At 40.8% G+C, this 16,043-nt stretch overlaps 5 protein-coding genes across 7 annotated transcripts; 2 read left to right on the forward strand and 3 right to left on the reverse strand.

Annotated features, from left to right (window-relative positions):
* Window positions 1-8,128: 8,128 nt before the first annotated feature.
* Window positions 8,129-10,137, reverse strand: LOC108053206 (trimethylguanosine synthase). The gene is given in 2 exon segments (XM_017135804.2): window positions 8,129-9,956; window positions 9,958-10,137. Coding segments are annotated over 2 exon segments (1,383 nt in total). The 3' UTR covers window positions 8,129-8,753.
* LOC108053207 lies at window positions 10,134-10,828 on the reverse strand. The gene is made up of 2 exons (XM_017135805.2): window positions 10,533-10,828; window positions 10,134-10,473 (listed from the first exon to the last, which is right to left on the reverse strand). Exons 1-2 carry the CDS (start codon window positions 10,808-10,810, stop codon window positions 10,134-10,136), a joined length of 618 nt encoding a protein of 205 aa, XP_016991294.2. The 5' UTR covers window positions 10,811-10,828.
* Window positions 10,829-10,864: 36 nt separating this feature from the next.
* Window positions 10,865-13,425, forward strand: LOC108053204 (DNA-directed RNA polymerase II subunit Rpb4). 2 transcript variants are annotated; one of them, XM_017135802.2, is made up of 4 exons: window positions 10,865-11,021; window positions 11,147-11,957; window positions 12,077-12,540; window positions 12,602-12,868. In XM_017135802.2, the coding sequence occupies exons 1-4, from the start codon at window positions 10,958-10,960 to the stop codon at window positions 12,838-12,840; spliced, it is 1,578 nt and encodes a 525-aa protein (XP_016991291.2). In that variant the 5' UTR covers window positions 10,865-10,957; the 3' UTR covers window positions 12,841-12,868. The 2 variants fall into 2 exon arrangements, with proteins under 2 accessions (XP_016991291.2, XP_016991292.1); XM_017135803.2 differs by lacking the exons at window positions 11,147-11,957; window positions 12,077-12,540; window positions 12,602-12,868 and adding exons at window positions 12,936-13,116; window positions 13,183-13,425.
* A 267-nt stretch (window positions 13,426-13,692) lies between these two features.
* Window positions 13,693-15,117, forward strand: LOC108053201 (protein AAR2 homolog). 2 transcript variants are annotated; one of them, XM_017135799.2, is made up of 2 exons: window positions 13,693-14,941; window positions 15,004-15,117. In XM_017135799.2, exon 1 carries the CDS (start codon window positions 13,782-13,784, stop codon window positions 14,919-14,921), a length of 1,140 nt encoding a protein of 379 aa, XP_016991288.2. In that variant the 5' UTR covers window positions 13,693-13,781; the 3' UTR covers window positions 14,922-14,941; window positions 15,004-15,117. The 2 variants fall into 2 exon arrangements, with proteins under 2 accessions (XP_016991288.2, XP_044314773.1); XM_044458838.1 differs by having other exon boundaries at window positions 15,009-15,090.
* Window positions 14,943-16,010, reverse strand: LOC108038827. Its single transcript, XM_017115683.2, has 2 exons — window positions 15,193-16,010; window positions 14,943-15,134 (listed from the first exon to the last, which is right to left on the reverse strand). Exons 1-2 carry the CDS (start codon window positions 15,325-15,327, stop codon window positions 15,000-15,002), a joined length of 270 nt encoding a protein of 89 aa, XP_016971172.1. The 5' UTR covers window positions 15,328-16,010; the 3' UTR covers window positions 14,943-14,999.
* Window positions 16,011-16,043: the final 33 nt, after the last annotated feature.

Consider the following 16,043-nt stretch of genomic DNA (forward strand, 5'->3'; position numbering starts at 1 on the left):
CGAGCGGAAATGGCGGACACAGAAAGACGAAGGAGGCCCCAATTAGCGGCCCATCAAAGTAAATCAATGCAAGAGAACGTTCAATGAAAAATCCCAAAAAAGAACAAAGCAAATGACTGATGGCGAGCGTACACAGGAAACAATATTAAAAAAAAAGTTTAATTTACATACAAATATTTTTCTGCAATTAATATTGTTTAATAAGTTCTTTAAAATTTTATTTCGGATACCTCTTGTTTTTTAACCATGGTTGAATCACATTTAAATTATCTTTTCTCGGATGTTGCTTTGAAAAGTTATTATTTAAACAATTAAACATGAGTAAGCGTATTCCTTTTTTGTTAATAAATTTTAGGACAACTCAATTTGTATAAAATTTAATTTAAATAAATTTTCTTGTAAAGAGTTATTAAAAAAGTTATTAGGATAGAAGTAATTCTAACCCACCTAACTTGTTTTTATTCTTGTACAAATGGAATTCTTAAATAATGTGTAATTTGGTTTTATGCAAAGGAAAATAAATTGATCAAAATTGGCTTGATGTATGTACAACTTTTCATTCCTCTTACAAAAAACCAAAGAGAGACAAATTCAAAAATCAAAGCCAGGAATTTTCAGCCAAAAAGGGCGAGGGGTATTTGGGGTCATAGAGATGGGGATGGAGAGGATCCTTTCGGGTGCTTCGGCGTCACGTTTGTCGTTTCAATCATCATTAGTGCTAATGTACCCACAAGAATTGGCCAGCCACTTGGCGCTAACGTCAACGTCGACGTCAACGCAGAAGTTGGCGTTAGCGTCGGCGTTTAGCAATGGCGGCCACAGCAGACCAAAAGAGAGAGCCGTGAAAAGAGAAAAAGGATATCTCTTTTAATCGGACAGAAAACGCTTGTCTATACATACTTTTTATATACTTAAATATTTCTTTTTCATTTATTTACCACAATTTTAATATTTTTTGAGGTGAAAACAACAAAAACAATAGCAAAACCCCACAAACACCCTACAAACACACACATATGTACATTGTGTTGCAATGCGCATGCTTTAAATATAAGAGAAGAGAGAGGTGGCAGGAAGCCCTCTGCCGCCATCGCCATTGTTGTTGTGCTTTTGGCCTTTTGATAAACTTCGTCGTCATCGTTGTTGTTGTTGCTTTAGGGACGAGAGATAAAATGAGATGAGAGGCATAATGATGATGATGTCGCTTTTGGGCGCTTGGTGGGTGAGGCGGAAATAGGGAGTGGGAATGTGCAAGAGCGTTGCCATAACCATAATATTTATTTATTTTTATTAAATAAAAACTCACCCGCACACAAATTTTAATGTTATCCAATAAATAAAACACAAACAAGAGGCAGAGAAACTTTTTTCATTATGAATTATTACGTTGAAAGTGCCAGGAAGTAGGAAAAAAGGGCGAAAGGAGAAAGACAGGCTCCGCAATCTGCCAAATAAAATTACCGTTAGTCCGGACACAGGGCTGTATCGCGGGATTCATTATGGTAACTACTCTGAATATTTTTTGTGATGCACTTTCAACCTGTAAATTAGTTGATTACAATTTAAAGTTCCTTAAACTCTTAAAAATGTGAACTCTAAAAATGTATTTCTTTTTGCAACACGTTGTGCATACGTGTATTACCATTAAATTTCAAAACCCTGCGAAGCATAAATAACTAAATATTTTTTTTTAGTGTTTTAGACTAGCTGACTTTTTTTTAGATTTTTAATATGTTCACATCACTTTTTTTGCTGTATAACATGGTGTACCTTTCATTATTGTATTCAAGCTTCAAGGTTATCGTAAATTTACATCTTTTAGAGATAAGAAACTTTAAGTTTTTAAAATTAGTCATACAAAATTTAATTTTGTTTTGCTTGCATGTAAATATTTTATATTATTGGTTGATAAGTTAAACTTGCATCACATAATAGCTGAGGTAAAAAAACACTTTCTGTACTTTGTGCGTGCTCCCCTGCTATCCTTTCTCATTTGACGAAAATATTTTTATTATTATGGAGCCGCATAACGTTGTGGCACAAACACCCACACACAGAGTAGCAGGAACAAAGTACCTAAGCTGCACCAACTTAATCCTCTGGCCACCACATCCTTCCCTTTCTTGGCTGTATCTCTTGGTGGAGCTTAATTTTATTAGCCCTCTTCCTTGACTTGGCTTCACCCCCGGATGGCAGCATTCATTTGCCGAGAAGAACATCATCATGATGTTGTGCACCCAGCCTCTTCCGCTCTTTGCCCATCAACTGCCGCCCCTTCTGGTCGTCCGGCCCCCTTTTTCTTGGCCACTGGCTCACAACAAAATGGACTCAAAAATGCGAGAGGAGCAAAACATTTGCGGCATGTTTTTAATAATGTTGTTTATAATGTTGATTTTTCCTCAATTTTATTTCCTCGTTTTTTCCACATTCCCCCATCCATTTCTTTTTGATGTATTTCCACAGAATTCCTTTTATGGGTCGAAATAAATGAAATGTTAATCTCTTTTTTACGGCCTCGCATTGGGAAAATACTTTATTGTTTGCAACTTTATGGCTATTGAATTTTTAGAGACCTCTCAAATCGCTAAATCAAAGCCAATTCAAAAACTAATTACAAAATCAAAACTTATAATGAGCGGCAAATTAGAAATTTTTCGATAGCCCTCAAAATCAGGCAACAAACGGCCAGCAAATCAGGTGAAAGGGCAGCCATTTTGGGATTTTAATTAAATCCGGCTATTCCGGTGGCTCTTCCGCCGCATTTACTGCCACTTGAGTGTGTATGCAACCCGCTCTTGGCCATATTCAAAATGAGTTTTTGGTCCCGGTTTGGTTTTTGGCCAAAACGGTGCACTCTGTGCTGATGGCGAGCCACTCAAAACAAATATTTTCGGCCCCCTCGACTGTTTTTCGGTCCGCCAAAAATTAATTTCATTTTTTGATTCAATTTTGCTATGGCAAAAATAATGCAAAACCTAAACTGATTTTACGGTGGCTTGTCATTGTTTTAATTGGAAATTTATTTGGTTATGTTCGCAGCACTAATAACTGCGTTTTTAATTGCATATTGTTGGTAAGAGCAGATTGAGGGACTTCCGATTTGAATTACAATCTTTTTCCCAGCTGCCATGGTAATAACTTTCACGTATTATATTTCCTCAAATTAGTTTAAATCATGATATTAATTAAGTTAACGAACAAATTTTAATGAAGGCTCATTTTTGTATTGTTAATTGGCCAAACAATTTCAAGTTATGTCAGATAAATATAACTTGACTGTAAACACCTACACAAACGGATGCTAAATTTTAATAATTTACTGTACAATCTTAATGTCATAAACAATACATTTTCGATCTAGATATTTCCTATTTATAATAGTCTTAATTAACATATTGAGTATATTTTGAATGTTTAATCTCGACCTGGGTTTTGTTTTTTAATGTGGATTTCAAGATAAATGTTAGATCTATAAAATTGGGTATTTAAAATCTATATTTCAGTTGCGATGTTGTGGAAGGTTTTAACCATAAAATTTAGTTTAGATCAATTGAAATATAAATAAAGAAGAATATTAATGATATAATAAATAAATAAATGTTTTACGAATTACAATAAATAATATAGAGTATATACATGTATATGATCTTAAAAAAATCATCAAAGTTTAAAAAACATAACATTATTTGTTTGGTTTGAATTGCACTTAGCTTATGCTGCTGAGTTTTTGGGCTAAGATCTTTTTTAGCGGAGCCAGGTCGCTATTCCGGCACACTCTTCTAACCACTTGGCGTTGAGCGATGGAATGCTGGGCCTACATACAAAAGGACACGCACAATGGCACTCCAAAGGAGGAAAAATCATCCCCAATGGGGAAACTCGCGCTCGCTCTTCTCTCTCTGTCTTGCATGCTTGGGGGTTCGCATCTTCGCTCATAAAGCGTTGGAAATTATGGAAATTAATTGAAATTCCAAGGATACCGTTTGCTCTTTTGCCGAAACCAACAAATTACCATCATTATGCGAGTGCTTCCTTTCCCTCCCTTTCTTCGGTTAAACTTCGCCAAATTCAAACGTTGCCTAATTTTAGCCGCTGCGGCTTACCACCATTGTATGTGTGTGTATTGCACTTGCATTGGTATTTAATTAAGCTAATTAATTATCACAGCCATTATGTCTATGTACACAACAAAAAAAAAAACAAAGTATAATAAATGTGCTGGCGCTTTTGATTGACTGCCGGTGCACTTTACTTTCCAATGGCTCAAACATACTTTCGCCGCCCACAGCCGTTTTCCTCATTCACCCCTCGACCCTCAAAAACCACCCTATACAGGCAGCAACAACAAAAAAAGTCATATTAAAAATCATTCGCTTGTGAAGATCAAAAGCATTCTTTTTCACCGAAATGCCATGAAGAATGATGTTGCGTGGGATGGTAAGGGAAAGGGGATAAGGTCCGGATTTCCTGTAAGTGAGCGGCTCTCTCACTACCATGTTGTTGTTGTTGCTGCCTCTGCTGCTCTCAAGTATTCAACCAAAAATGCACGGTACACACACTCGTATGCACCTACATGGCGTCTGCCTACCTACACTAAGGGAAACAGATAAACATAGAGGGTCGAAACACTAAAAACAATTTAGTTATAATACAGTTAATTATAAAATATTTTATGAAAGAAAAGTATAAAAAATATATTGTTGGCCCCTGACAAAGCTCGACTTTTTTTGGTTTTTAAGATTAAATATTTCCATTTTTAAAGGAGTGACCTTAGATGTTTCCCCAACTTAACGGATTTAGTTAAGCGATTAAATAAGATCAAGCTAAATAAATTGATAGATTATTTATAGTTTATTTTCTATTTTATTTTCATTTTAAATTAGCTTTATTTTTGAAGTGTGCCAGTAACACATTGTAACCTTACATGAACGTGTGTATGCGTAAGTTCGTTTATTTATTTATGGTTTTTTCGCATTCAACCACCAACAACAAGCGAAATTTCATCCTTATATACATATATATAAATATTGCTCGGCCCTGTGCACATTTATTAAATATTATTGCTCTTGTTTTGCGCTCTACTTGACTTTTTTTATTGCCCATCAATGGGAAGTGGGCGAATAACTGTTCTGCTTCCCTTTCTTTTCTTGTCCTCCCCCTGCACATTTTCTTCATCTTTATAGGGCTGGTGTATATAATTGGTACTGGTTGTTCCTGGTTATTGCCTTGTTGGTTGTTGTTGCTCTTGTGCTGCCATTGTAACGTTTATTAATTTTAATGGCTGGCATCAAATGAATAACGGTTAATCAATATGTGGTCTGCCACCACTTTCAAAAATCTCTGAGAGATAAATAAAAACACGATGGAAATAATTTAATATTTGAATTGAAAGTAAGAACATACTTAAATTTCTAAAATTATACAGATTGGAATTATTTTAGTCTGGAAAAACAAAATTAAAATACAGGTTAATTTAAAAAAACATAATTTTAGAGATGAAATATTTATTTACTTTAATATATTATATTCTACAAAAATTGATTTATTTTAAGATGCGAACCAAAAAAAAAAATTGGAAAACGCCTAACCAATTTAATTGAAACAAGAAAGGAAAGCTAACTTCGGGCGGAGCCGAATTTGATATAGCCTTGCAGAATATTTTGTGAGTTATGGCATTTCCGATCAATCAGTTATATTGCGGCGAAAGGATATAGTCGGCCGATCCTTATGTCGGATTGATTAGCCAAATATAAAATCCATACAAAATCCCAACTTCCTAGATTTAAAAACACCAACGTTATGGCATTTCTGATCGTTCGGGCTTATGGTCGGCCGATCCTTATGCAATTTGGTATAAAGCCCATAGGAAATCGCAACTTCCTAACTTTACAAACACCAAAGTTATGGCATTTCCGATCAATCAGTTATATGGCGGCTACAAGATATAGTCGGCCGATTCTTTTGAAATTTTTTTTAATAAGCAAATTATAATACCCTCTGAAAGGATATAAAGAAGACAATAATTTAATTCGCAATGGACAGTTTTAATTTTAAAGAAAGTAGCATTGACCTAAGTAATTAAGCACGGAAATCCAGCCACAACGCAAACATTCTGTTTTGAGTCAATGGTTACCGAAAGCAGGTCTAAGAATCGAACATAAATCAGTAGGCGATTATTAAAACCCCCTCCATCCTAATTAGATGCGCCCATGAAGCATCTGCACCTGCACCCGAAGCCGAACAATCGCATTTTCCACAGTTCCCATGGACTGCACGCTGTAATCGCATTTCCGCATTGTCGCAACTTGCGGCACAAATAAACCACCCCGCCAGTTAGCGACTCCGGATTCGAGTACGGATTCCCGGCTAAAGCCATCATCAAGTGGCACAAATTACAGATCAAACAGGCAGTCAGTCGAGGGGTGAATGTGGATGAAGGGGCATCGTTGTTTTGGGTGACCATTTGTCAAGAAGGTTGACAACATTACGCTGGAAATTAAATAGCGTAATAAAAGGGTGACTTAATTTGTTTTTTGCCCAAGCGGCGGACGCAGCCACTTGCCATACGATAAGATGAGCTGTGAACACGTGTTTGCTTTCTAATAAAATATATTTCTTTATATTTAGAGAGATGCCTGCCTTTTATAGGCCGCCTAGCCAGGATATTGAAATTGTTGGCATTGTCAACCCCTCGTCCGCGACAGTTAAAACGACAATTACGTGTGTCTAATAAAGGATAACGGAGATCCAGATTAGAAACCAGAAACTGGAAACCCGGACGGGGAGCTTAGATTTAAGTAGCTGATAATCCTGATATTGACGCGTGACGGACCATTCCCCGGTATTTTAATAACAATAAAAGTCAGCTTTTTATCACCGGCAACAAAGTTCACTTAACAATGTTTATCCAAAAGGGATTAATAATGTACAAATAACAAATCACTTACAAATAGGTTTTTAATTGTATATTAAATGTATGTCAATATAAGCTTTAAACGAAACAACATTCTTACTTCGTAAAGGTTTTTTGCTTAATACAACATTGTTTTTATAGTGACTAGTATAACATTAAATCCCCCTTTCTATGGAAAGAAGATTAAATTGAGAGTTGGAATTTTTAAGTATGTGTGGTAACTTAAAATCCATGATGAAACATTACATCTAACATATAACGTATTTTATTCTTCTTACTTTATTCTTGTAATCCTAGATAGCTAGCACTACATAATTGTAGATTATATAAATTTGAGTATAACAAACCTTTTAACCGAGATGATTAAGAAAGTATACTCCCTAATAAAAATGTTTGTGGCTTAATGTTAAGAAACTACATAGTGTTAATCTAAATATCCACCATTCGCGAGACACCCCACAAATCAGCGCTGAGAAGTATGCTCCAAATTTCGCCCAAGTTGTTCCGACGCACACTAATAAGTTAATCAAACTAATTGCAGAGAAGGAGGCCACTAACTGCAATCGTAAAGAGAAGGGGGAGAAAATATTTCCGTTGCCAGTTAGCAGCTATAAATTCCGCACATGCCCCGCCCCCGCCCCCACCGCAACCCCTTCAACCGAACTCACCCCATTCGAAGGCCCTAAGTATGCTGTAAGCCATGAAAAGGGTTGTTCCTTCTGGTAGCTTGTTGTCTGCTTTGGAATTTCGAAGAAACGGCTGCTTTTCCTGTGACACGAACATGTTAATTGCCCCCGCCCGACGTTGTCAGATTCAGGATTCGTTTCCCTCTTCAGCTTTCGCCAAAGTCACAACTTGTTACACAAAGTTCTTAATAATTGACGCACTCTTTGGTTCTCTTGTTTTTTAATTAAAAGTCCAGAGCGAGTTGCAAGGAGGGATTGTGAAACGTTATGGTTATGACCATTGACCACTGGTCAGTTGAGCTTTGTTAAGCTGTCTAAATTGGCTAAAGAGCTTGAACTCTTTGGCATCTCCGGTCACTTGGCAACAATCAACGCACACAGGACTCTGAACTGGAGGAATGATGAAAAAAAACCTTTTTGATGTGTTACATACGGGGGCGACTTTATTCATTAGTCAACTTTTCTCCAATCCATGTGGCAAAAAGAGCCAAAAACTTAAGGGGATAAACAATGAAATAAAAACGTCATATATAAACGGCAGCATGTTTCTTTGATGCATAATTACAAGGATTTTGACATTCTTATTACTTGCATTCTATGGCTTTAACAAAAAGAATTCTTTAAATAACATTTTCTCAAATTATAAATATCAGTTAGAATGCTTCGTAGAATAAAGTTTTATTTTGCCATGGTTGTTGAGTTTTAACTTTTAAATACATAAGCTCTGAAAGTCTTCTTTGATTCTAACAAAACTATTTTTTTGGATTTGTGAATATTTTTTACTTGTACAACTTAACTAAAAATATTTAAATATTTCGTTTCCCTTGGTTTAAAAGTGAATGCTATATTTTACTTAAAGATTATACATCTAAAAGGGTTCTGATCTTCAAAACAAACAACTTGCAGTTAATAAAATGCCGTATTTATATTTATCTTAATGTTTAAAATTGTCATATTAAATATCGAATTCAGAATTAAAAAATATATTCCATTTTTTAGAATATATAAAATGGACCATTATCAAAACATTTGCTAGTATTCATATGTTTTTCTTTTTTGAACTTAACTGAGTTGCCTTACTAAATTTATCTCTAAAGATGACTAATCAAATTAAATAAAAACCTAATTTGTAGCTTAATTTATTAAACTTCACATTAATGGGCCTTTATGATTCCACAACCGTAATAGGCAGTCAGTGCCACCATTCGAGTGTCCAGATAGTTGTGCTCCACCTCACACTGCTGTCCCGGGCCACTTAAGGCGACCACCTGACTCATGTTCGCGTTCCGCGGCAGAAAGAAGGAGATGTCATTCGTTAGGCGACGGGAAAGCTTCATCAGTTGACTGGCGCCCACGGGCAGCAGACTTTTCTCTATGTCGAAGCTGGCATGTTTCTGGTAGTCGGGACCGCCCCATGGAGGACTTAGGAATACAACATTCGGGCGAATCCGAGTGCTGGCCGCAAACTGCATAAAATCGGCATGAATAAACTCGATCTTGTGGGCCACGCCGTAAATACTAGCATTATGCTTGGCCATGGCCAGCTTCTCCGCATCGATGTCCACTGCAATGACGCGTCCACAGGTGTTGGCGAACTGGATGGCATTGCCACCGCATCCACAAAAGCCATCAACGATCAGATCACAGGCCAGTCTTCGGGATGTCTGCTTGGCAATCTTCTCGGGCGTTACAGAGAACCAGCTTTCGCGGTCCAGCCGGATACCCTGGTCAAAGCGAGAAAACAAGGAGAAACGTTTAAACCAGTATTTCACCATTTGGCCGTTCTCCTCTAGCATAAACTCAGGCATGTTGGCCCTGAGTTTGTTGGCTTGCCTTTGTTTGCGCTTGTTTTTTCGAATAAAACCGCTTTGTACGCGATGTAGCGCTTGGTTTTCATTGTTTTCCATGATTAGGATATCTTCACTATCTTCACTATCGCTGCTAGAGGATTCGATTAGTGCCTTTCTTTGTTTTCGTGATTTGTAAGATGTTTTTGAGGCAAAGCTCGTGGGAAGTCCCAAAAGCAGTAACTGCTGTTCCTCGTCAAAATCTTCCGGATCGTCGTTGGCCGTCAGATAGGATTCGTCTTCCACGCTTTCAGAGGGTTTCCGCTGTTTTGACTTTGTTGGCCTTTTAGTAAGGCTTAAATTCTGTAAATCCTGTTCAATAACATCAGAAGTTCCATTCAAGTTAGTTTCAAATGATTTGGCCAATTCGTTTTGGTAGTTTTCAAAGGCACAGCTGAAAATGTGCCAGAATTTGGCACTCGAATCGCTGGCGTGCTTCTCCCACAGTTCCTGCCAGAGGTCCTGCTCCTCCGAAGTGACCGCTTCGATAAGGTCCTTGTATTCGGGAAAACCGCTTGTACCACTTTTGCTCAAGAAGCTCGTGCCCCTCACGCTGCCAGAATTCCTCCCAAGATAAGCTTTGAATGCTTTCCCAATCGCAGCTGCTCCAATTGAGATCCTCGCCAAAAAGCTGCCTGAATATGTAGAACTGCGGGTTGGTTCGGGAAGTGGTCAGGTAGTGCGTGTTCATCTCACGGTCATTCCCCTGATCTTTAACCTGAGAGTCAGCAGGTCCTCGGGTCTGTCAATAGACTGGATGAACCACAAATCAACGGCGGGCTTGTGGGTTAGTCGTAGTTTGCTGATAAACTGTTTTTGGGCAATTTGATCATGGGCCAGACTGCCAAACTGCTCGTGGACTCCACGGGCGGTCAGTGTGGGACTGTTGGGACGCAGAACATTGCATAGGACGACTTCACCGCGCACAATGCAATAGCAGCCGGTGCTTACGCGTTGTTCGATAGCCTTTTCCCGAGTGAGTCCCAAAAGAAGCACGGACACGGCGCCTTCGGGCAAGGAGTAATTCCTGAAAGAGCAGTAATTACTTAATACGAACTAATGAATATACAGCTTAGTTATACTCACTCTGGCAGGCTCCTAACACGCACGTTTTCAAGCCAAAAGTGTGCCGACTTTAACGCCAGTCGTCCAATAATTGCGCATTGGCCGTAATGCAGTCTAAGATAGCTCGTTTGTAGCTCGAGTTCCTCCACCAACAGGGTCTTGAAGGAGTGACAGTATTCAGGGGTATTTGGGGCAGCAACTACCTGCACCTGGGACATCACTTTCTTGGAAAAAGCCTCTAGAATTCCGTAAAAAATTAAATGTGAAACAAAACTGTGCACGATGGCTAGTGTGACCATCGCTAGTCAACATGATGTGGGCAGCCTATCGATATATAGTTGGTTACCTATCGATCAATTTTGTCCATCACTTAAAACAGCGGCATTTCTTGTAAACGGCATAAAAACTACAAATTTTTATTTAAAGTGGCCTAAAAGCAGTCAAAAATGTCTTTCATGAACCCCGTGGACATGGTGGATGAAGACGCTGCCGACCTGCAGTTTCCCAAAGGTAACAAACTTCGTCACTAACCGAATCCCAACTTACAAGTGAAACTGGCTGAAGAAATTTGGCTTCGAGTGCCCGAAAATCGGGGCTCCTCCACATGCTTACCACATTGAATTGTCTCTTTGCAGTTGAGCCTTTGGGGGAACATCGGTTCGCACTTGCCCGTCAAGATGGGAACACCAGGACCAACACGGTTTTGTATAGGCCGCACTCATTGCACCGGCAACTAGAGCAGCTGGAGGAAATGGCGCGGGATGAGAACAGCAGGGCTCCGTTGGCTTCAAGTGACTCCAGCCGCTGTGCCACGTGTCGTGTCAACCTAGCAGAGCCCTACATCAAGTGTTCCGAGTGCCTGGACACCGTGCTCTGTCTGCAGTGCTTCTCGCGCGGAAGAGAGGTGTCCTCGCATCGCAATAACCACGCCTACATCATAGTCCGCGACAGCATCCAGGTTTTCGCCGAGGAGCCACATTGGACGGCCCGCGATGAGCGCATCCTGCTTAAAACATTACGCACACAAGGCTATGGCAACTGGGAGGCAGTATCCCGCGCTCTCGACCAACGACATGATCCTTCGGAAGTGCAACGCCACTACCACGATTGCTATTTTGGCGGAATCTTTGAGCGCTTGCTTAAACTCCAGCATGCGAGACACTGCTACTTTCCCGAGAGAATGCCGTATGTCTTCAAAATGCGAAGTTTAGATCCACCGCGCCACGATGACATCGCTTCCATGCAGTTTAAGCTGAGTGCCGGCTATCGCTGCGCAAGAGGAGACTTTGACACTCCTTATGACACCTCCGCCGAAAGTCTTTTGTCTATTATGGTGGATCACAGAGGCAGGGATGAGGATCAGGAGGCGGTAAAGAGTAAAGCGAAACAGGAGCTAACAGAAGAACTGCAGCTGGGAGTGGTTCGGGCATACAACAATCGTCTTAGGTACAAATTATTGCTCAAATCCTTGAATTTTTAATATTTTTTTTTTAGAAAGACTTGTCTTTGTACTCGCATCTAGTTAATATCGCAATAACCAACTAATGATCCCTATTAAAACACAGAGAACGTCAACGTCGTTATAAAATCATGCGACAGCACGGCCTCATCATGCCCAATCGCACAGTCAGCTGGATTTCCAAGTATGTGCACGCCTTTAGCAGCGATGCCAGTTGTATGCGTTTCCTGGGATTCATGCAGATCTGTCCAGATCCTATTCAATTTGATCTTCTACTGGAATCCCTGCGCTATTGCCGTGAACTGCACACCCGACTACATAAGCTTTACGATCTGCGACAGCACGGCGTGCGCACTCACTCTGGAGCCAAACTATATACTCGCCTATTAAAGGAGCGTCAGCAGGTTCAGCGGGATTACGGGAGGCAGAAGCACATGGATGCCTTCGACTGGCAGCATTTGGTGCAGCACTACGAGATCAACAGGAACGGAGAGCAGTTGCCGCTGGGGATTAGTTCAAAGTTGTATGCCCTAAACACACGCCGAAAGGCCAGTCCAATTGAGATTGGAGGTAAAAAACTTACACAGCCTATTCGAAAAGCCGCTAACTAATTTTGCTTTTTGATCCCCAGATCTGCCTGGTTACTCCAAGCTCGATGAAGGCGAGCGAAAGCTGTGCAGTGTGGCTCGCCTAGTTCCACAATCGTATCTGGACTACAAGAGTCAATTAGTTACGGAGCACGCTAAGCTCGGATATCTGCGTCTAGCCGATGCGCGACGGCTCATTAAAATAGACGTGAACAAAACACGTCAGATCTACGATTTCCTGTTAGAACACGGCCACATTAGCAGGCCGCCATCCTACGGCTAGCTCTTAATTTCTCTCCAAAGTTTCACTTGTAAATTGCGTATATTGCATTTCCTTCTAGCTGCTAACAAGACCTGTTCGCTCTGTGTTAATTCCAGAATTCGAGAATGCCGAGACGCTGCTGATATCGGAGGTGCACATGCTGCTTGATCATCGAAAACGCCAGAACGAATCAGCCGATGAGGAGCAGGAGTTCTCTGAGGTCTTCATGAAGACATACGCCTACACGGATAGTTTTCGGAAGTTTAAAAACAAGGAAACCATAATGTCTGTTCGAAGGTAATTTACAGCCATTGATGTATACCCATTTTGTTAGCTATGTTAATTTATTTTATATCTTTGCAGCTTGCTAATGCAGAAAAAGCTGCACAAATTCGAACTGGCCGCTCTGGGTAATTTATGTCCCGAGGCGCCAGAAGAGGCCAAGGCACTGATTCCTTCTCTGGAAGGTCGTTTCGAGGATGAAGAGCTGCGCCAAATACTTGACGATATCGGCACTAAACGCAGCTTACAATACTAATCCCTTCGAATAATTATAGCATAGGTATACAATAATGGTCTTGATATAAAATAAAGTCAAGAAATTTATATGATATATGCTTTCTTTTATCACGAATTTTAATAGTTTTATCTAAAAGAAAACTGACATTTATTATTTTTAATTAGAAAGCGACAGAGCATTGCTTAATTTTATTATTCCATAAATAAAATCATGTATGAGATGGTCTCGGAAGTAAAGTTGAACATTATTTGTTAACAGAAAGAAAATATATCATAGTTTGAATTAAACGATTTAATAAATAGTCGGAATCCTGGCCAGTGTTGACGAACTCAAAGAGTTTCCCACGAAAATTATCGATATTTTTGCATGTCTGGCAACCACCTGAAATAGCCGCATTTGTTTTCTTTTTACAGAAATTATTTCAAACAAAAAACATTTTAAAATGAACAAGGATAACTCCAGCATGCAGATGGACCCTCAGCTGGCCCTGCGTCTGCTGGCCGACGGCGGGGTCCTGGCTATTGCAGGTGTCCCCGAGGGCACGGAATTTGGTATTGATTTGTGTGCCTACACCATTGGTCCGGATTTCCGTGGCGTCAAAATGATTCCGCCCGGTGTCCACTACGTGTGGTGCTCCTCCCGTGGTCCCTACGGTGATGCTGCACCTCGCGTTGGATTTGTACACTTCTTCCATCCCAACGAGATTGTGGTGCGCGAGTGGGACCACGAGCTAGAAGAACTTCGTCCGCGGCGGATTGCCGAACCGGAGGTGGAGCGGGACAGGATAAGGAAGAACCTGGCCCAACTGGAACGGGTCCTGGCGCCCTATGACTACCGCTATGTGGTCCCGTGGAAAGAGCTGACCGGCAGCGTGACGGAGCCGTGTGTTCAGCGTTGTCGTCCTGCCGAAGGAACCATTCGCACGAACATCGAACTGCAGTCCTGCCCGGATGCGGAACGTCCCAGAGGAGGAGCGGGAACGAGCAGCATTACTCGACGGAATGCTGCTGCCCGGCTACTCTTGGATGAAAGCGAACTCCTGCCGAACTTGAAACCCGTGGAGGGTACTGCTCCGCGCTTTAGTAACGTACCTCAGCGTGTTCCTCACGATGCCCTACCCGCAGATGTGTCCCGGCACGCCATGGACTGCATAGAAGCTGTGGACAAGGTGATCAAAGGCTTCGACTCCGCAGACGGACTCATTGAGGAGCTGCAGCTGGCCTACGTATTTTTCCTAGTGGGCTACTCCGTGGAGTCTCTAGCACATTGGCGTAAGCTTCTTGGCGTGTTGGCTCACTCAGAATCGGCGGTGACCAAACACAAACTGACGTACATGAAGTACAGCGAGGTACTGTCCCATCAGCTGCCCCACTTGCCCGAGGAGCTCATGGTGCCCAGTCCTCACAATACGGTTTACAAAGATGTACGCGAGCTGCTGGTCAATCTGCATGCGGGCGGTCTGAGCGTCAGTGCAGAGCGACTGACCAAGCGACTGGAGAAAAAACTGGGCTGGCAATTTGATGGGCTTCTGGACGAGGATCCCGAGGACCAACCCGTTGTTATCGAACTTCCAGAACCCTAGGGAAACAGAACTAAGCGCATGTAAACTGTAATTCATATATATTTGTAATACAACGGACTGAAGCTGATCTATTTGATTTTAGCGCAGCGAGTGCTGGGTGCGCAAATAGTTCCACAAGTCTCGGGCCGTGCGGATGCTAACCATGAATTGGCACAACTTGGTCTCAATCAGGCAGAGAATCAAAAACTTGGCTCGCTTGTCCTTCAGCAGGGACTGCAACGAGGATGCAGCATAGAAAAGGATTTGCTAAATACTTCTGTGGATCACTGACCTCTTCGTTGTTCTCGGGACCATTCTCCACCACTGTCCAGAGTTCTTCGGACTCTAGATACGCCCGCACCGTCATCGACCAGGCCTTGTAGTTGTCCAAACCCTTGAGCTTCTCGATTTGCAGCTGCAATGCCATCTCCAAGACTCGAGCAACGTTTTGCAACTAAATAGCAGTTGAGCCCTTTGCTGTTTCTCAGCCTTTGCCTCTTCCAGTTGCAGTCCAGATTTTCAAATATAGATATCTAAGCATTTGTATATGTATATGGCTTTTCCATTGTGCCCATCAGTAGGCAGAAAACAATAGCCACTAGACCCAATTTTCTTGTTGCTTCTGGCCCAGCGAGAGTGCTGGCCAAATGACATTGAGCTTAAGTGGACACTTGTGATTTGACGCAGAAGCGTCGTCGTTTTCTTTTCTGTCCCTATTTTTTACTTAGCAAGAATGCCGATTTAGTTTGACGCATATTGTTTTCGAGCACCAGCAGTGCACTTTCAGAGCTTACATCCTTTAGATGCAGCAATATTGCCGAAGTATAAATAAAGTTTTACCTGTGAACTAATTAACAATCGATAGATACCATCAAAAATATGAACGAATAAAATGTAATTGCAGATGAGAAAAAAGTATAAGTGCTCTGTTTAAAATCTGCAGTCTCACCTAAATGGTATCGGTAGCAGATATGATCATAAGATTTAACACTGATAAATAAAAAATAAAAGCTTGCTTAATAAGACTTTCTCTGTATCAATATCAATATGTCTAGATATTAGTCGGCGACCTTCGTAAAAATATTTTAACTATCTATTAAAGACTTGTCTGTGACGATAAAGCAAAACTTCCGCTCCCTTCTA

This window comes from Drosophila rhopaloa, unplaced genomic scaffold (assembly GCF_018152115.1).
Source record: "Drosophila rhopaloa isolate 14029-0021.01 unplaced genomic scaffold, ASM1815211v1 contig_178, whole genome shotgun sequence".
In the NCBI taxonomy this organism is placed as follows: Eukaryota; Metazoa; Arthropoda; class Insecta; order Diptera; family Drosophilidae; genus Drosophila; species Drosophila rhopaloa.

Coding starts and splice junctions, on each gene's coding strand:
- LOC108038827 (XM_017115683.2), bottom strand. CDS start 15,327: ATGGCATTGCAGCTGCAAATCGAGAAGCTCAAGGGTTTGGACAACTAC. Junction 15,135..15,192: donor GTCCCGAGAACAACGAAGAG/GTCAGTGATCCA, acceptor TCCTCGTTGCAG/TCCCTGCTGAAGGACAAGCG.
- LOC108053201 (XM_017135799.2), top strand. CDS start 13,782: ATGAACAAGGATAACTCCAGCATGCAGATGGACCCTCAGCTGGCCCTG.
- LOC108053207 (XM_017135805.2), bottom strand. CDS start 10,810: ATGGTCACACTAGCCATCGTGCACAGTTTTGTTTCACATTTAATTTTT. Junction 10,474..10,532: donor CGTGTTAGGAGCCTGCCAGA/GTGAGTATAACT, acceptor CTGCTCTTTCAG/GAATTACTCCTTGCCCGAAG.
- LOC108053204 (XM_017135802.2), top strand. CDS start 10,958: ATGTCTTTCATGAACCCCGTGGACATGGTGGATGAAGACGCTGCCGAC. Junction 11,022..11,146: donor CGACCTGCAGTTTCCCAAAG/GTAACAAACTTC, acceptor GTCTCTTTGCAG/TTGAGCCTTTGGGGGAACAT. Junction 12,541..12,601: donor CAGTCCAATTGAGATTGGAG/GTAAAAAACTTA, acceptor TTTGATCCCCAG/ATCTGCCTGGTTACTCCAAG.